Here is a 24,859-nt window from a genome sequence, read left to right on the forward strand (position 1 = left end):
ACAAACCGTTACACCGCGCCCACCTGTCAATCAGGTCAGCTACATGCCTTTCAAATCAAAACTGATGAGACATCAAAACATTCACCCTTCCCCCCCGGCCCGAGGTTTTGTACGTTAACTGGAAGTCTTTGAAGTGCTGCACCTGTCGTGTTTTGTGAGTTCTAAAAAGGGAAGTAAAAAACAACCTGAAGCCTGCATGAATAGAAACTGTGTGAAAGAGCTGAATATCATCATCGCACAGTGCAAACAAACATCCAGTGCATCGTTTTAGGCACGCGCGTCATTCAGCAGGCCGAGATGTCGGGCAGTTTGCAGCCACGCTGAGCTGATGTGTTCGTGTTTCTGTAAAACCCATGCACGCCTGGAAGTCCCTTTTTGTCTCCGAGCGTGCACCACATGCAAGTGAGCGTTTGGCTTTTGGATATTCTACATTTTGTTTGTCTTGGAGACTTTTCAAACACCCCTGTGTTTTTTTTCCCTCTATGAGCAACATGCATTCAAGTGTGCAGCTATTGGACACCTCAATGAAAGTGGTGAATCGCTAACCTGACTGTCGAGGCCAAGCAGCAGCAGCATAATGAAGAAGAGAATTGCCCAGGCTGTAGGAAAAGGCATCATGGTTACAGCCTTGGGGTAGGCAATGAACGCCAGGCCTGGACCTGCAGAGGAGGGATGTGGGAGGAGGAGGGGGGGGGGGGGGGGGGAGGGCAAGAGCAGAGAGAGAGAGAGAGAGGGGTGGGGGGAGGCAACATTAGTATCATGATAAGCTTCATCTGACCTGCATCCCTGTGGGAGGAAACAGTCCCAAACAGTGGGGGTACAGAACCAGATGTGCTTGCGTGATGAAAACCTGAGCTACAGCGCTGAAAATAGCCGTGTGTGTGTGTGTGTGTGTGTTATGTAATCGTATAAAGCAGTCAAGTTAAAGATTTTAAATGTCTCTACAACACGTCTTCACTTACCTGCGACTCTGTCAACATCTGAGACATATTTCTAACACATGCCGCCTTTACAGCGGCGTGTTGGCGGGAAACTTTATACTGAAGAACAAAGACCCAAACTAACACAGCGCTGCAGAGGTGTAGGCCTGAATGTGACGTGCTAATTACTCTGAGTGTCACTGCATCACTGGAGAAGAAACCACTAGAGAAAGTGTTCAGCAAACTCTAAAAAGGAAGCATCAACAGCGTGCAGTGGATGTAGTGTGTGTGACGTGTGGAGGTCAATAACCCCAGAGTATGTGTCAGTGTAAACATCAGAGCAATCATGTGTCATATGCTAAGCTAGCTAGCAGAGATAAAACAGCTACATCACTCCAACAGCCATTTTGCATCCCTGCCTATATAGAGCCCGATCCGGTCGATGAGGAATGCAAAATGGCCGATACAAAACAGCAGCAGATGGAATCTGACATGTCAAATAAAAGTGTTTTTTTTTTTTTTTTTTTAAAGGTCTTATTTGACATTGGGAACTGTGAAAAAGGAGGTCAAGATACAAGGAAGCATCACAGCTGATATCAAGGAATCTGGACATAAGTTCAAGTTTTGTTGCAAATTATGACGAGGCATCCAACCAAACACTGCGTTGACTCCATAACAACTCCCTCAGAGCTCAAACACTGGCAGGAGATTAGAAGAATTGTACCTGTTATTTTTAAACCTGTGCTCGTGTCACTTATTTCTGGCTCTAAATAACTAATTAGTGCATTCATGTTTTTGGAATTGCTCAAGTAGATAACGTCAGCCGTCAGCTGTGAAACAGGCGGTAAGCATCTGATCGAGAACATTACAGGTAGTGCTTTTTAGTTACTGCAAGAAATAGATCCAGATCTTTACTCTAAAGCCGTTTTTACAAATGCACTCCTGAAAATATCTGGATAATTTCAGTTGAGGTTGTTGCTTCCTGTCTGCTGGCTGAAGCAACCTTCTTGAGCAATTCCAAAAACAATTGAACCAATTCATCATTTAGATCCAAAAACAGGTAAAAATACGACCCAGGTTTAAGAATAACAGAACTCTCTTTGTCCAAAACATCTTTTTTATTACACACCTGGAGTGCCTCAGTTAAAGATAAGATCCACATCAAACAGTGTGAGACGTCTTTTTTTTTAAATGGAAACTGCTTCTTAGAAAACAAGTTCACACGTCAAACACTTGTCCCTCCTTTCAGCACACTCTGGCGTCAGCAGAAGTCGTTACTGCTTACTGTGCACCGTGAAAAACAAACTATGATCTTTGTGCAGTCAGTCGAGCTCATCTTAAACAAACACGACGAGAAGTCATCTGTGTGCTACATCAGGACCGAGTGGTCAGAGTTAAGACCGACTCTGTTGAGATCTTTCTACACTCTTGATACCATCCTCAACTCGTAGACGGACTAAAGACAGATTTTAAACACTCGTACTATCATGCTCTCTGATTAACAACCTCCATCTCCACCTGCAGGCTCAGGGCACATTAACATTATTTTAACTGGTTATCCGTGTGCCATGCACAGCCCCAAGCCGCCATGCGCTCTTAACCTACACCCCTGACTAAACACTAACATATGGGCAGTATACGGGCAAACCGTCAGCTGGATGTAAACTGGGCTGGCAGCAGGTTTCCAGTTAGCAGACGGAGCTAAGACACATTTCACTCTTACAACACGGCATCATGTTTAAGTAACAGATGAAGGTTTACAATAGAACCAGATGCTAAGCATGTCATTGTACTTTAAAGAGGAAAAACTACAAGTGTCAGGTTGAATTACAGGATTTTACCGTAAAAAAAAAAAGTGACAAGAAAAGAGGAGATTTAAACTTTCAAAATAAAAGCCCTGAAAAGCTGCTGGTGATGCTTTTTTTTTGGAGAGTGAGCGGTACTTTGTCATCTTGGAGATTTAAAGAAGCATCAACTAAACTCCTAAGTTGTTCTTTCAAGGGGATCAGGCCTAAACTTCCTCCTCAAACTTCCTCCCTAACTTTGCCTCCTCTGTTTCTGCACGTTAAGAGTTATCATACGCTGTGAGGAAGCAGAACCATGAGAGGGATTCTGTCGGTCCGTGGGTAAGACTGCAGCATCATGACAGCTTCAACAAAAAGAGGTTTTTCTTACATCGTTGAGAGAAAATAAATGAAGGAACGACTAATAATGCCAATGCGCCGATATGTCACACAACAATGGCGGCGGCAAGTCGCCACATTAAGGTAGGAGGAGCCTCTCATATTCAACTCTTATAACAGACTAGACCACTGGCACAAGATGCACTCTGCTCTCATTGACTAGCTCGAAGGGTTTGTATATTCTCTTGTGTTTAAACTCTTTTGTAAGCGACCTCGCTCTTAACCTTTACTCCCAACAAGCTCACCAAATATGGTCATAAAATGTATCCCATTCTGCTTTTGTCAAGGTGTGTTTGATTGCGGAAACTTCCATATTTGCGATGCCGTCATGTTTTATAAATCAGGGAATCCATTTCGTGTGATTCAGTCAAATGCATTGGGTGAATTCGCTTTGTCGGTTTTCGTTGCTGTTTTTTTTTTTCTCTGTAAATACTGTTGTTTAAGTTTTTAACCAGGAAGCAGCGCCCACCATCACTGCCGCCCTTACAGGACCCTCGTACCTGACTCTGCCACATCAGCAATGTCCACCCCTTGCTCTTGTGCCATGAAGCCCAGGACGGAAAATATTGCGAAGCCAGACACAAAACTGGTACCACTGTTGAGGGCTCCCAGCAGCAAACAGTCCCTATGTCACACATATGTCATGAGGAGGATTTGTTAATGAACACACAAGGATCCCTTCACTATAGCTAACCCCCTCACTGAAAACTGGCGCCTCACCTGTAGCAGTTGTATTTGTACTTGTTGTAGCTCCCCAAGGACGTCATGGCGCCCAAACAGATGGCGTAGGAGAAAAAGATCTGGGTGCCGGCATCAATCCAGACCTGCCAAGTGGGGGGGGGGGGGGGAGGAATGGGGACAGAAAGGCTGAGGCCTGCTGATGACGTGAATTACATTGGAATGTGTAGAGAAGCTAGGAGGGGGTTCAAGTCATGGATAACGACTTCTGGACTATGGGGTGTCGGGGTCTGCAGAAGACTAATTTAAATATGTTGGTACCAGATTTGTCGTTCAGATTTTATGGATTTATTTTGGTAGTCCAGTTATAATGCCCAAAGAGAGGCGTCCATCATCAAGAAATAATGGACGCCTTTAATAGGCGTTACCAATGGATGCCACTGTTTGCTTAAGCAGGCTGACAAAGGCCAAATTTCTTGATGGTCCTAAAGATCATGTAGCCAGACTTTCCTGTGTCGTCAAGTATGATCAGAGCGATACGAGTGACCGCACCGATTTCAAGTCATAAATAATGAACATGTTTAATATTTATGATTTGATATTCTGTTGTGAGCGGGGAACCTGGAGGATAGGCGAGCCAGCACTCTGTGGTCAATGGCATGGAACGAAACTAAAGCCAATTGGGAAGCGAACCGACTGAAGACGGAAGCACAAACATCCGCATCAAATCAGATCATGTTCACACCATCCGACCACTTCATGCAGAGTTTGATTGCTCTTCCCGGGTCCAAAAAGTTAAGAACGCCTGTTCTATCTGCCTGTTGTCGGCCATGTTTGTTGGGGTGGGATCTGAGACGGTGCAGGGGTACCTACCTCTGGGTCCCTCAGGCGGGCCAGATCAGGGTACAGGTAGAACTTGATGCCCTCTGAAGCACCTGGCAGTGTCACGCCACGGATCAACAGCACGATGAGCATGATGAATGGGAACGTGGCGGTGATGTAGACCACCTGAAAAAGATCACGGTAATGTTTTAATCCAAAAGGAGGACCCTCAAAGGATCAAGACGGCAAGTTTCAATCATGACAAAGATCCCGTCTGCTTGATAACGTTCTTCATCATAAACAGGAATCATGTTTGATGTGTTGACTCTCCAGAGTTATTTTTCAGATTATGAGCTGAAGAGACCACAGCCTGCGCCTTAAATCAATGGCGGTGTATCAGTCTGTGTTATCTGGCGAGCGGTGACAGGACTTGGCCTTGGAGGAGCGACTTCATTACAAGAGTTACAGCTTGGTGCAACCCGAGAGCATAACTCATGGCAGGACAATCAATAACGAGTGTTGAGGCTATAAAAAGAGCTGTCTGGGATTGATTGAGCCTCCTGAGGTCTGCGTCCGAGTGGTTGTTGTTGTTGTTGGACCAGAAACTGAACATGGTCTTAAATATTCTCTCTCTATATTTGTCAAAGGCTTCGTCCTGTAAACGAGGCAGCAGTGCAGGAACTTCATCCACTGGTTCTTAAAATTAAAGATTTACGGGCGGCTGTGGCTCAGATGGTAGAGTCAGTCGTCTCTCAACCAGAAGGTCGGGGGTTCGATCCCCAGCTCCTGCAGTCACATGTCCGATGTGTCCTTGGGCAAGACACTTAAACCCCAAGTTGCTCCCGCTGCCTCGTCGTCAGCGTATGCATGTGTGTTAAAGGATGAGTTAATACTGGTGGACTTTATAAAAAAGTTGAAAGATTTTCAACTTGAGCGCTCGGAGAGAATGCTGGGCGCTACGCTATTTCTCTGGGCGGTCGCCTGCTGCAAACACTCTCTACTAATTGAAAACAGTTGTAAAAAAACTCTGGCGCCCAGGAAAAACTAAGTATTCTTTATTGTGTCATCTACTGAGTTTGTTAAAGTCTATAGGTCTAGGGGCGCTGGCCGAGCGGTTAGTGCATGTGCAGTCTTAAGTCCTCGACCAGGGTTGGAGTCTGAGTCCATCCTGTGGCTCCTGTGGCTCATCCCCCCCCCCCCCCATGTCATTCCCCTCTCTCTCTGACTCTATCCACTGTTCTCTCTGAAATAAAGGCATCAAAAGCCCAAAAAATTAATCTTTTTAAAAAGTCTAGAAGTCTTCAATGTATATTAAATCAAACTTTATTTTAGTCAGGAAATACTGCTGCAGAGCTCGGTGTCTTTGGGAGGAAGTACAACCAAGTGAAACCAGATGTTTCCTTGACAGTATTGTATTGTTCCCTGCTACAGAATCCAAACACATTAAGTCCCACCTCGCCTTAATTTAAACATCAGACCCCGTAAAACAAGCAGGCTTTTGCACATGATGAACTAGTGCACAGATTTGGTTTGCCTCTTGTTTCAATTATTCAGATGTAATGCTGTAAACATGATTTTTCTTCATGGATTTAGAACCGTAACACTGCGAGCGCATGCACTTGCCGCTTCCTCAGCCCTCCCTGTTGGAAACATTGCTCTCATTGTTCTCTTGGTCAGACCGCAGTGAAAACATCATATGACCATCAGCCCGTCATGACTTCTGGCAGGCGTTAAGATTTAGCAATCATAAAATGATAAACAGATACGACAGGGTTCAGCAAGTTTAAGACAAACACACAAAAAAACAAGAGACGGGATCAACTTTGCAGAGTGTAAACAGAGGGCATTATGGGTAAACAGACACACATGTATTTACCTTGCCGGTGGACTTTACTCCCTTCCAGATGCAGAAGAAGCAGATGACCCAAACAAGCAGTAGACACAGAGCCAGGTCCCATTTAATAGTCCCAATGTTCTCTATACCATTGGTGATCCCCAGCACATTATGTCTGCAACAGAGAAGGAAAAGCGCCGTCAGTGTGCGTGTTCATCTCGGCAACTCGATCGTAGCTGAATATGGCAAAAGCATTCCATGACAATCAATGTTCTGCATGTGTGCCTTTTGATCATAGACTGTACATTTGAATGTTTGAATCAGGCTGTAAACATGTTAATCTCTGCTGTAAAAACAGGCTTTTTTGAATGGGTGTGTATGTGACTTCCTGTGCTTCTACATCCAGCCTTTAGTGGACAATCTATGAACTGCAGGTTTATTGCACTTCAGCATTGGCTGCATTTTTCAACACCAAGCAGTTTTCTGCTTGGTTTAGATGTAAAATAATTGACAAGTGAGACGCTGCTTTGGCTCCAATCTCACTGCCTGCCATGTACGTTTTTTTCAAGGATGGTTTTGACATAACGAGGGAAAACATTGACGCTGATCGTCAGTTCGCCTGGCAAGATTTCCCAAGATGCTTTGAGCAGCCAGTCAGGCGATTGCACAATTCACATTGAATGGAGGTAAAACAAGAGCTGCCAGGCCCACACAGTCCTGAGAAATGTTCTAAACTAGCAAGATTCGCCTTTTTCATCTTGGCTTTCTAATAGTTATGAATAAATTATTGACACTCAGATTTGGATGCTCAATGATACATTCAAGTTTAATGTCACATATGGGTTCATAATCTTCCAAGTTCCCAGAGGAGTTAAGATAATAACCCTGAAGTGTCCTGTGTTTGAATGTTTTTTTCCCTTAAATGCAGGTCCTGATTGGCTGCAGCAAATCTATTTTTAAAGATCATTTACATAGACGTTGTACCTTAACCAAATGTTCCACCTGAAAAAAAAAAAAAGAACCAAAGCGTGGTTTCTACAGCTGTGCATGCATGTGTGCTCTTATGTAACTCACTCCCAGAACTCGGTGACGGGGGAGGTGAAGTTGGAGGCGTTGGCGGCCACCCAGAGGGATTTGTTCTTGCGGTAGGTGTCCTCGATGCAGCGATTGGTGTTCCAGGGCTGATTGCACTTGGCCCAGGGCAGCTCCGGCTGAAAACACTGAAATCCATAGAAAGATTAGAGTTATGTCAGGACACAAATTTGGGTTGGGACGTGATTGCTCCTGATTCGCTGGCAGGTCTCCTTTCAGTCCAGTTGAAGATAGAGTCAGACTATTTTACCTACAAAATAAAATACAGAGTTATACTAAAGTAAGGCTGCTCCATCATCCCCTCTGGGCCTCTATACATGTGTTGTGGGGACTGTGTCTGCAGAGTCCCTCTGTCTGGAGGATTTCAGGAGGACTACCCCTGAAATCTTCCTGACCTGCCTGTGGGGGGGGGGGGGGGGGGGCGAGGGGTCTCCTGAGGTAAGACATGACAAGTTAAAAACGTAAAAATAAATATTCTTATAATAGAGCCGGCCACTTCTACGTCGTTCTTTTTATGTCATGTATTGCCACAGAAAGTCCGACAGGGATAGTCTCCAGCTGTGAGAACAACCAGATCAGGAGGATTTAAAGGGGCAGTCCTCCTGAAATTATCTAGATATCTTCAGGAGTGCATGTGTGAAAAACGGCTCATGTAACTTTTACATGCAACAATCAACGTCAGTCATCTATGATTCAGGCTAAAAAAAAAAAAAAAAGATGTTTCCATCAGTGTCTTTTTTCTCAAACCTACCTGGAACAGATAGTAGAGACCCCAGGCCAGGATGACGATGTAGTAGATATTCAGCAGGGACACGATCACAATGGAGGCATAACCGATACCTGGAGGAGAAGGAGGAGAGAGGAGGTGGAGATGATGATAGAGGAAACATCAACAGAACAATTAAGTGGAGCAGAGGGAAACCAGCAACATCAAACTTTATGGAGAAAGGTCGCTCTCGCTCAAAGCAGCAGCTATGACAGCAACATGTGATATGTGAAGTAAACAACAGCCTAAAGAGAACACTTCCTCTTCTCAAATCTTTCTCAAACACTTTTAACCGTATAAGTTCCTCAAATGTCCACACAGTTTGTGCAGGAGGAAGGTTTGTAATGCGGTAAACTCGATTGGTCTGCAAAGAGGATGCACAAAGAAGCGACACAGTCAATGAAACAGGAAGTGAAACAGATGCTGGTGGGTGGAGGTGTTGTGCAGATTGTGTATCATAAAAAGGTGACCAAACCTCTATGAGATCTACCTCCTGAATTTAACAGGATAAAACCTGAACTGATGCTTTTGTCTCACGCTGTTAGATTTAATGTGTTCAAACCTACAGAACAAGGAGATATGTTCCATATTTTTTTAATACAAACATATCACGTGAAGATGTTGGACGTCCAAACTAAACCTCGACAATGTTTCTTTAAACACAACATTCACAGTTGTTGGCCAAATCCCCGGACGTAGTAGAACCTGACGTCAGGTTCTGGTGACCTATCAGAGCAAAGCATGGAGGAGAGTTGAAAGACACGCCCAACCTGAAGATCACTCAGAATCAGAAATACTTTATTAATCCCAGGGGGAAATTTGTTTGCTACAGTTGCTCATAACACCAAAAATCAGAAGGAAGTACAGATACGTTCATAAAATAAAAACAATAATAACAATATAATAAGCACAAGTACCAAGTGAAAGCAATAATAAAGTAGTATAAGTAATAAGCTTTGTAAATGTACTCAAATGTTGCTGCATGTGCAAACAGTGCTGGCCAATCAGGGGAGAGCACATGGGGAGGCGGGGCCTTAAAGAGACAGTAGCTAAAATGAAGCGTTTCAAGCAGAGGCTGAAATGAGGGATTTTACTGACGCCAGTGTCAAATAAATAAGGACGTTTTTGAGCTGCACATCTCACTGCTGCTCAACAGGTGTCCCAAACTGACTTCATTAATGGTTGAAGTGAGGATAATAGATCTCCTTTAAGGCACTCTCTGTCCTCGTTAGTATTTGCCTTCTGTCTGTTTTCACATGAAGCTCTCTGTGCATGTAGCTCCCAAACGTTGAAGCACATGTGCAGCCAGAAAAGTTCTCCTCAACCAAAAGAGGGTGAAATTGTGACTTTGAAAAGGAAGTTAAAGATTCACATCCTGACTCTGCACGCTTATCCTTCAGTGTTACAGATAAAACTGACAATGTCACTGGATTTCTTGTGTTTACTTTTCTGCTGTGGAAAACACTGTTTTCATTGTTTGCCCTACATAACGCCGCTCTTTCTTCACAGGATTTACTGCAACCGCGCTCCAAATCCAAAATTCCTATGACTTAAAAGTTGGCAGATAGAAGTGAACGATGAATCGAGGTTGATCCATCGGCTTGAGATCGTAAACAAACTGCCGTACGTTTAGCTCCCCGTCAAGGTCTGCAGCCGTCAGGTTTCAGCTTTTCTAACCTTCACTGTTGTTGCCCTGCACTTTAGGATGTTAGGAGAGCGACGGGCTGATTTTCACTGCGTCACTCTCGGCCTTAAGAATGAGCTGCTGCTATACACAGGCTCAATAACGTGTGTGTGTGTGTGTGTGTGTGTGTGTGAAAGAGTGTGTATCCTCCTACACAAGGATATAAAGATGAGGCTCATCTCATAAAACAGGAGCGGGTGTATGAGTCCACATTCGGGCAGAGATTAGGTCGTGAATGTGGTTTCAGGTGGAAGGTTTAGTAATGCTTGTGCGCGCTGAACGTCCTCATAAGTGTATTAGCCTGACTTGTTTGTGTGTGTGTGTGTACTGTCAGGAGACACACACACACACACAGTGGCAGAGACCACTCATCCAAATGAATGCCCTTCACCGTCATTGGCCATCTGTATACGTGTCTGTGTGTGAATTTCAGAGTGTGTTTTCGCACGTGTGTAAAATTGTGAGAGCTATTTAACCATTTTCATTTCAGTCCCTCCGACGCTCGTCTAAACCCGCAGCTGCTGAGCGTCTCCATCTTTCTCACACACACACACACGAACACACACACACACTCTGCTGCTCAGATGACATGGTACAGTGCTGATCAAACAAACAGATGCGACCTCCTCCATGATGTCATTTCTTGTTCTCATCTGCTGACCTCAGCTGACCTCGCTCCGTCTGTTTTCATTCACAATCGATCGTCTCACAACAAAAAAACAAAAACAAAAAAAAAACGCAGAAATATTTATTTTCACACTCGCAAATGAGAAGACTCCCACTGCAAGGATGAAGCCGGTTTGTTTGTGACATAACAAGTGCAGCCGAGAGAATGAAATAGAGAACCAAAAACAAACAAAAAAGTGAGCGCTAAACCGCAATGTCATTTTCAGAGAGGAAAGCGTTTGTTCTCTAATCCACTTCATCATTGGCTCCTCGTCCAGCGTCTCATGTTTGCTCCTCCGGATGCTCTGCAGCGTTAACGTGTTTTAAGTTTCTGTTTTAGTAAAAGAAACAGTCAGCTCTAAAGCTGTTTTCCTGCAGTCCTCATGAGTCTTTGACCACGGCATGATTTGTGTTTATATCCGACCTTCAGCTGCTGAACATGCCAGACATTTAAGTGGCAGTTTCACGGTTTGTAACACGACAGTATGAGCAGCAGAATCTACTCTGATTCAATGAAAGTACACGGGTTATAACTGCACACTGATGCAGCATTTTCACTGCAGCTTATAAACACAACATTCAAACTGGGCCCCTCCTCCAGAAGCTCCGCCCCCTGCAGGACGTAGTGTGTACGTTTACTGCTTCTACCTACACTGCAAGCTAACGTACGCTAGCACAAGCTACGAAGTAGACCAACTCCACGTCCACGGGTAAAAGACAACACAAGGGTCACCCTCGTTTCAGAACGAGCTTTATCCGCTTGGTGTTTCTCCTCACTCTGATTATATTTTCTCTTCTTTGCTGCTACGTCCACGTCCGTCATATTCACCGGTTTGAATGACGTCCAATCGCTGAGTTGTATCCTAAAGTCTCTCCTAAAGTCATTGGCTGGAGGAAACACACCAGCTTGCCACCCAGAAAGGATCCTTCCTGATTTCCATTTGTATTTTACTATAAAGTGCGTTCAGTATATTTGCACAACAAATTACACATTTTCCATATACAAACAGAGGAGTCTGCTGTTTCCATATTTTAATTTCATCCTCCTTGTTTCCTCCCTCTCTGCCTCACCTGTCCTCCTCTCTTTGTCTCCCCCTCCCACTCCTCTGTGTTGTCATCTCTTCCTTTTCTTTGTTTCCTTTCCTCTCTCCTTCCTCCCCCCTCATCTCTGTCTTCATTTCCTCCAGTTTCTCTCATTTTTTTTTTTTTATCAGCCTGTGATCTCTCTCCATCTCCGTCTCTCTCTCTCTCTCTCTCTCTCTTTCTCTCTCTGATGTTTTGCCGCGCTGTTGCCGTAGCAACGTGATTTGGGACACTCTGTACACCGTCTTGGGTGTGCGTGTTTGTGTGTGTATGTGTGGGCGAGACAGGACAGGGGGGGGGGGGAGGTGGTGTCTGAAAGAAAGAAAGAACGTGTCTAAATCTTCAAACATGGAGAATAATATGTCTACATTTTTAAAAAAATGAGGAAACAGAATATGTGCCAAGTGAGGGAAGGATGGCCATAGATGAATACATTAACCTTATTCAGGTGGTGGCGAGCAGGAGGAGAGGGGGCGGTGAGAGGAAACGAATGAGCCGCGTCTCCTTAACGAGGTTAGACGTCTAAGAATCTAAACGCTCCTCCTCAGCGGCAGAGAAGGTTTTCCAACGGGGAGACGAGATGGGAGCTACTGAAGGTTGAGGAGGCAGAATAGAGGCCTCAGTGTGTTGGTGAACCAGAGCGGGCCTGGTTGCCTGGTAACAGTTGCAGGGTAAAGTCTGGGCCATCTGATTGGAGGAGAGTCTGGTGTGACTCAGCCTTATGTTGCACAGCCATTCCTCTGTGAAAAACAACAAGAGGTCTGAAAGAAAATGTTCAACCTGGTAGCAGGGACACACACACCCCAGCTAGGTGCTCATCAGGCTGAGAAGTGAGAAGAGCAAGCTGTAGTGGGAGGGGCCTAAAGCTGAATCAGAGTACCTTTGCTGGTGTTGGATGAAAAACTGAAAAGTATGTTGTAAATTTATTTTTCTGACTAAACGAAACTCAAATGTAAACGCTTATGTGTCGTCCTCGTCTGTGACTCTGTTTCATGCCAACATATGCACGCCCCTGTGATGTTTCACTTTCAAACTGAATGTCATAATGGAGGGCGAGACAGTAAGTTAGAAAATGTTCAACTTGGGAGGCGGCATTCTGTGGCCACATCTCGGCGCGTCCAATAGGAGGGAAGATTAGATCACAGCAGACGGCGTCCCACATCCCTGAGCTCTAGTTTAAAGACCGACCGGGACATCGGGGTAGACGGACACCTCAGCGAGGTGATCTGGCACTACTACCACCCAACGTCCCCGACGCCCAACCACCACCATCGGGCTGTGTCGCCCCCACAACCACCGCCGTCCTCGTTCATGCACGGCCTGTCCCCGACCTCCACCTCAGCGGAGAGGAAGTGTGCCCTGGTGATTTCATGAACAAACACCCTTGTCTCCTCCTCCTCCTCAGCAGAAGAAGAAGAAAGGTCAGGGGAGACGGTTTCAGCAGAGCCAGCAGGAGGAGTGCAGCGCTGTGTGTGTGTGTGTGTGTGTGTGTGTGTGTGTGTGTGTGTGTGTGTGTGTGTGCATGTCCAGGAATCAATATGAGCATACAAAGACCAAGATATGACGAGTTTACATACCAGTAAAGATGGGGCACAGCTTCTCCCAGCAGGTGATGCCGCCCTCGGAGGTGAACTGACCAAGGGAGACCTCCAGGAAGAAGACCGGCAGACCTCCGCCAAACAGGAAGATGAAGTAGGGGATGAGAAATGCACCTGGGTGGAAGAGAGAAGAGATGATGAGCAAAGTAAGAAGGATAATAATAATAATAATAACTTTATCTATATAGCACCTTTTAAAAACACAGGTTTACAAAGTGCTTTGACAAACAGCAAAAACAAGAACAAAGCAAACTAAACCAAACACAGAAGAACATAAACAATTCAACAGAAAAGAACCCAAAGTGCACGATACCCAACAAACATATATAACCCGACCATCACAAGAACCATGATAAGAACTCAGGCAAAACAAGAACCCAACAACACAAGCTGAGACCAAGAGGAGCAAAGACTTAAAAAGATGTAAGAAACTAAAAAGAGCTAAAAGCAAATAAAAAGAGAACAGCAATAAGAAGGTTAGAGCAGTAAAAGAAATAGAAACAAGTGATGAGCAGACAGAGAAGATTCAGAGACATTTGAAGACACCATGGAGTAAGAAGAGGCAACACTGTGAAAACAGTTTTTTTTTGGTTGTGATATTTTAACGTCTTACCTCCACCATTCTTATAGCAGAGGTACGGGAAACGCCAGACGTTCCCTAAACCCACAAAGCCGCCAGCGACGGACAGAACAAAGTCCAGCTTGCTGGCCCACTTCTCCCTCTGCGGGTGTTTGCCCTCTGCCTCGTCTTCAGGCCTCGTGCCGGGGCTCTTTCCAGGAGATGGCTTCAGGGTGTCCTTATGGAAGTCCTTCAGGCACTGAAGTTTCTCTTTCTGAGCCATTCTGCAGAAACAGGAAAGAGAGAGAGACTTTTCAGAGACACGTTCATATTAACAGATTATCAGATAGCGTGGTGTTTGTGTTCAGTTGTTCAATGCTATTACTGCTGATTACCAATTATTGACCCGCCTCATGCTGCCTCCTTTGCTTCCAAAAAAAAACCCCAGGATTTTTGTGGTTTGGAGGGTTTTTGTGTCCTGTCTGGCTGCTTTTGCTTTTCTTGCTTTTACCCACCAAAACAAACCGCAAACACGAAGACCAACAATAACATTTCCCGTTACAAAGTTTCAATCTGAACCGCATCATAGGCCAGTTCTGCAGATATCACCCAACCCTACTTCACATACTCTGGCATCACTCAGTCAGAGGAGGGGCAATGTTTGTGATTTTGTCCACAGCCAACTAGCCCTGCAGAGGTCAGGGTCATGCTCACGCTGATGTCAGCTGTGCTCCGGTGGAAATAAAAAACCATGCTGATTGCGACTGGGATTCAAATCTGTGACGTCACAGATACAGGAGTAATATCTGTGGATGAGGCGGTTCACTCCGACTTCATTTAAAAAAGGTGAAAAAGTACAAAGACAGGATGTGTCCCCTTACAGCCATGACGATGTGTAACATGATTTTTTATTCCTTTCCAAAGCTTCCCAGCCGTCGTCAGGAGACTCATTAATTAATCCATGGGGTAACGTTAGTCCCTGATAAACCATTTCACTTCACTTTCACATGTTCCATCAATAACTATGATGTCTAATCGTGTCCATAGTTCATAACCTGAGTAGTCTGGACTCTGGAGCCGGTCTGAGGGGAAGCCGAGTCTTGGCTCGTTTTCAGATTTGTACCTGCGAGGTTTTATTGTGCATGTGTCAACACTCGCAAGAATGAATTAGGCCGTCTCCGATCATGTGAACTGTTCTCACAAGCATTCAACGATATCCTCACCCAACCACAAAGCCGCGCTCGTAATGAATCCAACCGTGTCGACATTCTCAGTTCAAAAACACGATGCATGACCAGAGGTCAGTCAGTAACGCCGTTTTCACATCTGCACTCCTGAAAATATCTAGAAAACTTCAGGACTGCTCCGGGTATTCTCCTGACCTGGCTGTTCACACATGCACCTCACAGCGGTAGGCTATCGCTATCCCTGTCAGACAGGAGAGGGGGGGGGGCGTTTTGGACGAAGTAACAAAAAAAGCCCTTTAAGGACGCCTTTACAGCGCTCTTAATTACGCATACTGAATTAGAAAAAGCTTCCTCGGTTGAATTTTGCAGCTTGTTTGTTCTGTGGATATTGAACGCCAGCAAAGATCAGACTGGCTTCATCTGATCGGGTACTTTACTACAGAAGGGCCACAGAGTAGTGATTCAACTTCCCAGTTTCAAAACGTGGCATCAGATGAGAGCTCGGTGCTGATGGACTGATCCAGTCTGAGGATTATTCAGAGCTGGCTTTATGTCAGACTTTTTGAAGCCTCTCTTATCAAAGATTGTATTTAGTGAGGTACAAAACATGCTGCAGCGCTCACCTACACATGGGCCCTTTTTTGGGGGGTTTTCTGAAAGGATTTGTAAAATTGTCTAGGCCAAAAGACCTCTTCAGACCGCTGTTTCAAGCCGCACTACTTGCACTCCTGTGACGTTTCACCTTCAATCTGAATGTCGTGGAGGGGACAAAGTGCTCCCCCGTCTGGACCGTGTTCAGAGGTCCAGACGGGGGAAAAAATAAAAGAATTTTAAACATAAAAATTACATTTTTGGGTCTTGTTATACCGTTACAAAAGGCATACCTTTGAACCTCTAAACAGAGGAGAGACGGTTTCAGAAGAGCCAGCAAGGGGGGGGAGCGCAGCGTTGTGTGTGCGCATGTCTTACTGTGTGTATGTGGAGCTCCCGCTGTGTCGTGCTTCATAATCGAGTGACTTCACAGACTGGGGCACCAATATCAATCAGTGGAATCAATATGAATGTTCAAAAACGTGATGATGGCTGAGCTTAGTTAAGGCACTACTGCGCGGGGCAAGAGGGTTATGTCTGTCCCCAAAACTTCATCATCTTTCTCACATGCACTCCTGAAAATGTCCAGAATTTTTCAAGATAGGACTGCCCCTGAAATCTTTCTGTTTTTTAATTGAGATTTTCAGCAAGCATAATAGTAACAATAATTGCACTTGTGTGATTTTTTTATGCAGAGGAACATTATTTGCATTGAAAGCAACAGACATTTAAAACAGAATGAAGACAAAAAAAAAAACATCTCAAGAAAATAAAGGTAATGAATAAATACATTTAAAAAAAAGTATAAGTATATATAATTAAAATAAAAAAAGGGTATTACAAAAAAACCAGATCATTTATATAGATGATCAATTACAGGTCAACCCGATTTAGAAAAAACAACTGTACTGCAGTCTAGAAGACTTTAATTGCCACACACGTACCCCCAAATCCTGCCTCCTGCACTGGTAGGGGCAAGAAATAATAAATAAGTGTACAAATATAGATCCACATACATACAGCATAGTCTAATACACAAATGCCTGTGCATAAACATCACTCTGGAACCGCAGGGAAATGTAGACGCCTAACATAAGAAAAGAAGGGGGACCACATTGAATTTGTTTAGAGACCCTCTTAGCGTGTCTAATTTTCTCCAACTTTACACAACTTCATACAGAGTAAATCCGATTTCCGAGGTTAAACGGAACGCAGCGTAACTCTTTCCCCTTGCTTCCTCCTTGAAATGATTTAAATGCAGCTCTGTAATCAGTCACACGTTCAGGCGTTATCAGAGCCACAATGACACATTCAGAGCTGTAAATTTCCACCCAACAATGGCTGAGAGAGAGAGAGCGACACAGAGACAGAGAGAGAGAGAGAGAGAGAGAGAGACACAGAGAGAGAGAGAGAGAGAGCGACACAGAGACAGAGAGAGAGTGAGAGCGACACAGAGACAGAGAGAGAGAGAGCGAGAGAGAGAGCGAGAGAGAGAGAGAGCGACACAGAGACAGAGAGAGAGAGAGAGCGACACAGAGACAGAGAGCGAGAGCGACAGAGAGCGAGAGAGAGATAGAGAGAGCGACACAGAGACGGAGAGAGAGAGAGAGCGACAGAGAGAGCGAGAGAGAGAGAGGATTCTTGTACAAAACCAGTCGACATAATGATGGCGTTTCCTCGCTCTGTTTGCGTTGACGATGGCGAGTATGTACAGAATATGTCCCCATTATTGGGTGTCAACAGAAAAGAACCCATATTGCACGATACGGGTGTAATGATCCCTCAGGCAAGTTAATGATTACACAAACACAGGGACATTTTACTTCATGACCAACATCCTCTACAGTTAATTAATAACATTAAAGGAAACTGAATACACTCCCCTCTGTGCCAGTGTGTGCTGCCCTACAAAGCCAAAGTGCAGTATCTGCAAAAATGCCAAACTGAGAAAAGCAGCTTTTTGTGTTTTTTGTTTGCCAAGTGCAAGTATAAAATTATATTTAAAAACAAATTGCATGATTGATTAGATGAAAGTGAAGTGAATTTGAAACATATTGTAATTTGAAATTGAGGTTAACCATTTCAGTTTTACGGCACTTTGCCTTTGTTTTACTGCTGAATAATGATATGGCCGAACACTGATGCACTGCAGTAACTAACAATTGTTAGTGGGTTTTAATGTAATTGAGTAGACAAACGAGATGTACCGTATATTCTTTTCCACTCATTTGTTTTGTTTCCTATTTTATAGATCAGATTAAAATATATTTATATGTTACAAACATAATCTTACAGTTACAGGCCTGTATGTTTGGGTCTGTGAGCAACAATTCATATGAACTGAACAATTGATTAAAATCAATCAATTAATTAACACTGAATGCAACACATGAATGCGTTCTACGTAAGTGTCACTTACTGCAGTTTGCCTTGGTTTCAGTGTATTTTACAGATACTGCGTAACTAAAAAACCCAAATATCTCTGGGAAATAAAGCAGTAGAACTACGAAACTCTCAGAGATTGAGGAGCAGATGCTGCACTTACAATTTGTACAAAAAAGTGAATTTCACAAAAAGTGCAGATATTTCAACAGATGCTGCTGAACAAGAGGAAGGAAGGAGAAAGGAAAGATTATTAAGAACTACAATCAATAAGCTTCTGATGCACGTGTATATTAATAATGGAAGCAGAACTCTGGGTTTGTTAATATTTATGTTATAATAGAGTAGGTTTTGCAAATGTCATGTTTCAATAAAAGCTTTTCTAATTGCATTACAATATTTAAATCTAAAGCTCTAAAGGAAGTCATGTTTTCAATATTTACAACTCTGTCAAATGACTGCGATCGCCACATTCAAAGGCTGTTGTTAATAAGTGGACTTTGAGCCATGAGTTCATATCCTAACTTAGAGGTAAACACTGGGGTGACCAAATATGGGCATGGACATTCCATAAATGAAAAGAGAATTATATCAAGAGCTGGGCTTCACAGGGGTTGGCAGGTTTGATCATGCAGTGTGCAATCATCTGTGTTTATGCATCAGGAAACTGTCAGCCTGAGTTCATAACACCATCCCAAACATGCACAGATCTGTAGATTTCACTACATCGATTTCTCTGATGAGATCTGATTTCCCAGATAGTCACTGGAGGACGATTAATGCTCGCTCTGATGACCTGTTGGCTAAGTCAAGCACTGCCTGGTACCAGAAACACTTGGACCGAGAAGACATAAAGCCAACACAAACAGATCTTTTGTAGGTCGAAAGATTGCAAAAACAGCTACATCATGAATCAGCTTCTTGAGGTCAGGCAAGAGAAGATAACAACTTCTAGAAATGCAACTTTATTAAAAGGAGTCCAATCATGCAATCTGAGGCTCATGCAACGCAGACACTGTCGAGAGAAATCCCCCCCCCCCCCCCTAGTTGAAACAAATCAACTAAGGCCGATATACATGCGATGCAAGTTTGAGTTTATTCACGTCTTATCCTTTAACTTTCCTTTAGGATGCAAACCTAATCATGGTATTATATTCGTTGTAGTCAGAGAGCGAGGAGCATCCGATGAAAGGTAAACCCACTACATAGACATTTTAAGGACTGTAACGCTGGAGTACTCGTATCAACGTTCAGTGATCCACTCCTCCTCCTCCTCCATATTTCTTTCACTCCCGCTCCTCCTTTTTCCATCCTCCTCTCTTTACCTTCCCCCCCTTTTTTTTGTCCCGTCTTCCTCCCGGCGTATTCTCATGCCCTCACATTCCTCTTCACTCGCATTCTCACCGCATCACATTTCAACACATCCATCCTGTTTTTCTGTAAATTTCCTAATTGTCCTTTCATCGAGGTTTCTAATCTCGTGCCTCCTCCTACACCTTCTCTGCCTCCGCATCTCATCGCTATTTGTGATTCTTCTTCTCCTCTTTCTGTCTCACTTGCTTTAGTCCTCCTGTGTCACATCTGTGTCCCTTATCTCTTCTTTTAACTCATCATCTCAGTCCCTCCCCCACTCTCTTCTTTTTCCATCCACTGCATCCTTTTTTTTTTACTCCCTCTCGACTCCCCTTCTCTTTGCCCTCCTGTCGACCTCCATCTTTTCTATATACTTTCATTTTTTACCGCTCCCTCCTGCCCCGTCCTTTTCCTACGACCTGCTTCCTCACCCCTCGTCGTACGCTCTGCATCACTTTGACATCACTCCCTGCGCCTCTCACTTTCATTTTTAGAGAAATGGAAAGAGACAGAAGTTATAGGGCGTATAATTGTGTGGAGAGAAGAGATGACAAGGAAGGCACAGAGAGAAGGGGAGCGAGAGGAAACAGAAGGAAAGGTTGAAATAAAAAAATGAGGGGGAGGGGGGGGGGGGGGGGGGGGAGAAGGAGCAAATAAATGTCAAGTGACAAAAAAAAGAAAGCGAGAGGAACACGGAGGTTTGTTCAAATTAAACACGTAGCAGAGAGTGGTGTGATGTGTTGCAGAGACGGCGAGACACATGCAGATAAAGACTTAAAAAAGATTAGATAAAAATAAAACTTTAAAAACAAGCTCGAGAATATCACAACCCAAAAGAAAGTGTAAATGTCAGCGTGTATCAGGAGTCAAAGTGAAACCAAGCTGTGCGCAGGTTTTCGCTCTTATCGAGCTAAAGTCACAGCAGGTCACCAGGCTCCAGTTTCTGTTCAAACACCATCAACCGTCCCATCACTCACACTCTCCTGACGCTCGACTTAATCCATTTGTACGCAGAACAGGTCTGAATATGACTTGGCCTGTTTTTGTGAAAGTATCCATAACTGACGGATCAGCAGGTGTTATATCGGTACCACTCTCGAGCGTTTCATTGGTTGATGAGGGGAGGTTTGACCCGACGGCGGTCTCTGCTCTCATCCTGAGTGAGTCTGTTTAGCACTAAGCTGCCGGGGCTTATCGTGAATGACTTGCTGCAAGAAAATGCAAGCTTGTGTCGTTTTAACAAAGTAGTCATGTCGTATCAGATACGTGGGAAGCACACACACAAAAAAAAAAAAATACTCGGCTTCCTGTAAGCATGACTCATCACTCTAACCGTTTATACGCATCAAGAGAATATTTGAATTTATGGTCATACCGCCATTGATTTGGACTCGAGCCTTATTCATTTTTACCTTCTTCTTAATGGAAGAATGTGCGACATTTTACTCATACAGTTATCAGAAACGCTCATTCTGTGTCAATTTATAGGCAATGTAAAGCTACGAGCTAACTAAAGAGCGCTAACATTAGCTTGCAGCTCGAGCTAAGGACAATTTTGTCCAGTTGCTTGTTGTGAAGTTTTCAGACTATAACAAGTATTCCTCATCAACAGATTAAAACATCTACAATTGAGGAAGAAGAAGATTATTCAAACTCGACCTGAAAATGTACAGAACTATCACATCCAGCTTCTGTAACTGACAATCCAGGTGAAATCCAACGCAACCTTCGTCTCAATCAGAGATCCATAAAACTCCCTTCGTCTTAAGCAGCAGTTGAGTTTTCTTGATTCAAAAGTTGCTCCTTCAGTTGTTCTGATGATTTATGTTTGATGAATTTGACTGAAGGTCATCCAACAAATCCATCATCATTTGGTAAACGGGTCCAGTGGCCACAAGGGGATGCTGGTCTGTCATTGCAGTCCGTCGTTCACCTTCCATCAGAGTGATTGGCTTCCTTCTTCCTGACAGTGCATGACGATACGACGTGCACTTGGCATCCTGCTACAGAAATAAATCACATTCTCCTCAATGACATGAAACCTGACCCTGAGCTGGGACCCCGCCGGCTGCTGGGACCCGGCGACGGCTGCTGCCGACAGGCCGGTTTTGTTTCTCGGCTGCGGCGGCCCGAAACAGCCAAAGCACAAGACCGGCCTGTCGGCAGCAGCCATCTCGCCGCTATATCTATATTTTTTCGCCATTATCAGCTTTCTCCATAGAGCCTGTTAGCATAGCTTCCAAGCAATATGGCGGTGCGAGGTGTATGAAGAGCGATTTTCACCTCCTCGACCTGCATGGACGACAATCGGGACCGTACTGATTTGAAATCGTAAATATTAAACATGTCCCGAGCATGGACTCTGGGAAGCACAACAAACATTGTCATGTAGATAACTTCAGCAAACGGGAAGGATAAAGTTAGATGGAGGTCAGAAATGGGAGGACCAACTTGTTGATTTGTGGCAACAACCCGAGTGTTTCTACGACACGTCTGTAAAGCAAACCACAATCAAACAGACGAGGAAATGAGTCGTACCAAAATGTTTACTGTCATGATGTACCAGCTAGCCACATTTAGCTCGACCTTCATGTTTGTCTACTCTTAAGTCGCATCAGATGACACGTTCTGAGAGTGGAGACTCTGATGGTTGCTGAATGAATCTGTTAGTGTACGACATGCTGAGTTGGTCCAAACACTATGAGAACAAAACTGTTAAACTGGTCGTGATTTTCCCGCCATGTGTGGGCTCTTTCAAATCTTTTAGTGCGTGCCAGACTTCAGAGAGCTACACCTCGCCAGTCACAAAAATGGAAACCCCCATTGACGCCAACTTTACCCCGAGAGCAGACACTCCAGATTTGCATTTTTTTGACGTTATTCATGGAGCGCGGCCAAAATATCTGTTGGTGCCGCGCTGGCTGAAGCGCCTGTCAATGATATGTTAGTGTTTGCTGAGCCAAAATTCTCGATACCAATGACCATATCGGTAATCAGAGAAGCTCCCTACTAATTTTTCCTTATTCTGTTGGTCTCAAGAATGTAGATGAATATGGCAAGTGACTGTTAGACATTCCTAGGGGTGTGCGTGTTTAGTCCAGGAACTAAACCAGATCAGATTCTCACCAACTGACACACATCTACCATAAGTGAGGTGTGTGTGTGTAGACGTGATGGCCCTGATGATTCAAACGAGTGTCACACATCAGACTTTACAGCAGCAAAAGATAAGATAAGACAAGGCTCAGGGTCAAACACACATAAAAACACACACAGCTATGAGTCTGTGGTGGCGCCGACTCTCTAAATGGCTTCGTCTTGACTCCTCGCGATTGAAACTAAAACCAAACTGTAGCGACTAAATAAATTCATTCTGCACGTTACCCTTAAAGGAGGGCATTTTATGTCCTTAAGTGAATCATATATCAGGTTGTATGATCATGTGATTGTCTGGTAATTACTGCAGAATCGCTGTATCGTGACGTCCCCTATCGTATTGTGAGTGATCCTGCGATTACCGCCCCTACTTCTAGCCGTGTTAGGACCTGTAGAGCGGTTTATTCCCACACTTTTATCATCCAGCTTGAAAACGTTAAGTGTCCACTCCAACTACAAAAAAAAAACTACATGCAATAAGCCCCCAAACTGTGATGACACACGTTGTGCTGTTTTTTTACCTTCAGGTTTTGGCACTCTCACTCCTAGAACACCACATTCAGCAGATTGGTCTGAGTGGATAATAGGGATGCAACAATTCTCAATTTGAAATACGACATCCACGGTTCAATACGCGCTTGTGAATTGCGTTTTGCATACAACAATCTCCCATGCATTGTTTCTCTCCGTATTGGCTCTGTTTGTGTGCGCCTGTGAGTCACTGCACTGGGATAAAGAAAACCCCTCTCTCCCCCGAGTAAATATCCAATCACCATGCGCTTAAGTCGGGGGAAGCTGACAACACTGGTGTCCTATAGCACACATTACTTGAACATGGCGAGCGGAGAGGAGCGGCTGCCGTATGAGGAGGCCCCGCCGTCTTGACCCGTTCGGGGCTCTTTAGTCAAGTAAGCCACCGAATATAAGGTCAGGTTAGACTTCTTAAATAAAGCTGTCATTTCAGTGAAGGCAAAAATACAACAGTAGCTGTTTTCAGACTTTCAGGAGGGCTGCCTCTGAAATCCTCCTGATCTGGTTGTTCACACATGCATGTCACAGCGGGAGACTATCCCTGACCGACGGGGGGGAGGACAGAGTCCTCTACATGACGCTATAATGAGAATATTTGTCTTTCTATCAACGCTACGTGTAGTTGAAGAGAATCTCAATCTGAACTAAAGAGTGGAGAAGAACATACTGGAGAACAGGGAACATAATGCAGCAGGTTCATTAGGGCACAGAGATGGTAGAGGTGGCGTGCAGACAGTCTGTGGTCATGCAGCGATCACAGGGAATAAACGTCACCACCCCCCTCCCCCCACTCGCTCCAGGTGAATTCTCCTGATTATATCCTGCTGCGTTCTCACATCAGCTCACTCTGACTTTCTGCAGAATAAATACGAGGAGGCTGAAGGAGAAACTCCGGGTGAAGAGAGAAACATTCAGCTGATTGTGTTCACACATGACGCTCAGCACGAGAACATCAGCAGTTCTGTGCACGTGTGAACAAGACTATTTGCCACAATTCAAAAGAAAGTTCACAACTATGACTTTTGGACGTGCAACAACAATCATAAACTCAGGCTTAACATTCGAGATGGTTGCAGTTTGGTTAAAATGTCTTTTTTTTTTTTTTACTGACTTTCTAAAAGACATACCTCGTTGTAAATCTTATCAAAGAAATCTGCTCCCTGGATGAAGTAAACATTGACTTTCCCCAAAAGAACTGAGCTCAGATCTCCTGGATAGAAGTCATGTGTTACTCTGGACACATCCAGCGCCCTCAAACCGCCACCTCTTACACTCTTTAGAAGATTTTAACACCAAAATCCAAACAATGACGAGGACGGTTGTGGAGACCAGAGAGGTGAACCAACAGCAGTACATTTTGCAAAATCGGGCCACAAACCAACCTGTGAGAACTTGGCCGTGAGAACCGTCTGTCCCTCAAACGCTGACTAAGTGTGGTTTGTCACCTTCTCCACCATCACACTTCAGCCCGTTTCCAGCCGACCTTCGCTTCGATTAGTGGACGGCAACGCCAAACGCGTCTAACTCAACAACTAGAGCGCCAACACTCACTGGACTCTGTGTGCATGCATCCATTTAAAAGTGCTCGTATATGAAAAGCGTTATCGCTAAGCGTTATCTAACCCGAAGTGATGGTTTCAGAACTGAATGCAACGTTTCCATGTAGATTGCAAATCCATGAGAGGCTTGGCTCTGAGCGATAACAAGTCTGGGTAATTTTCCAGGGTTGACTGCGATCCAAAAAAGGACCAGCTGACAGCCATCATAACCCAAC

General features: G+C 44.3%; 1 protein-coding gene across 1 annotated transcript in view; it reads right to left on the reverse strand.

Annotated features, from left to right (window-relative positions):
- The window catches only part of LOC132977010 (sodium- and chloride-dependent taurine transporter-like), a 37,412-nt gene that overhangs the window by 11,071 nt on the left and 1,482 nt on the right, over positions 1–24,859 (reverse strand). Inside the window, exons 2-10 of the mRNA XM_061041340.1 lie at positions 13,940–14,169; positions 13,306–13,440; positions 8,281–8,369; positions 7,512–7,657; positions 6,480–6,612; positions 4,655–4,789; positions 3,824–3,927; positions 3,604–3,728; positions 547–659 (exon numbers count right to left, since the gene is read on the reverse strand). Coding sequence (XP_060897323.1) covers positions 547–659; positions 3,604–3,728; positions 3,824–3,927; positions 4,655–4,789; positions 6,480–6,612; positions 7,512–7,657; positions 8,281–8,369; positions 13,306–13,440; positions 13,940–14,168 — 1,209 coding nt within the window. The 5' untranslated portion in view covers position 14,169. The remainder of the gene's footprint in view (positions 1–546; positions 660–3,603; positions 3,729–3,823; positions 3,928–4,654; positions 4,790–6,479; positions 6,613–7,511; positions 7,658–8,280; positions 8,370–13,305; positions 13,441–13,939; positions 14,170–24,859) is intronic.

Source organism: Labrus mixtus, chromosome 7, assembly GCF_963584025.1.
Source record: "Labrus mixtus chromosome 7, fLabMix1.1, whole genome shotgun sequence".
Taxonomy (NCBI): Eukaryota; Metazoa; Chordata; class Actinopteri; order Labriformes; family Labridae; genus Labrus; species Labrus mixtus.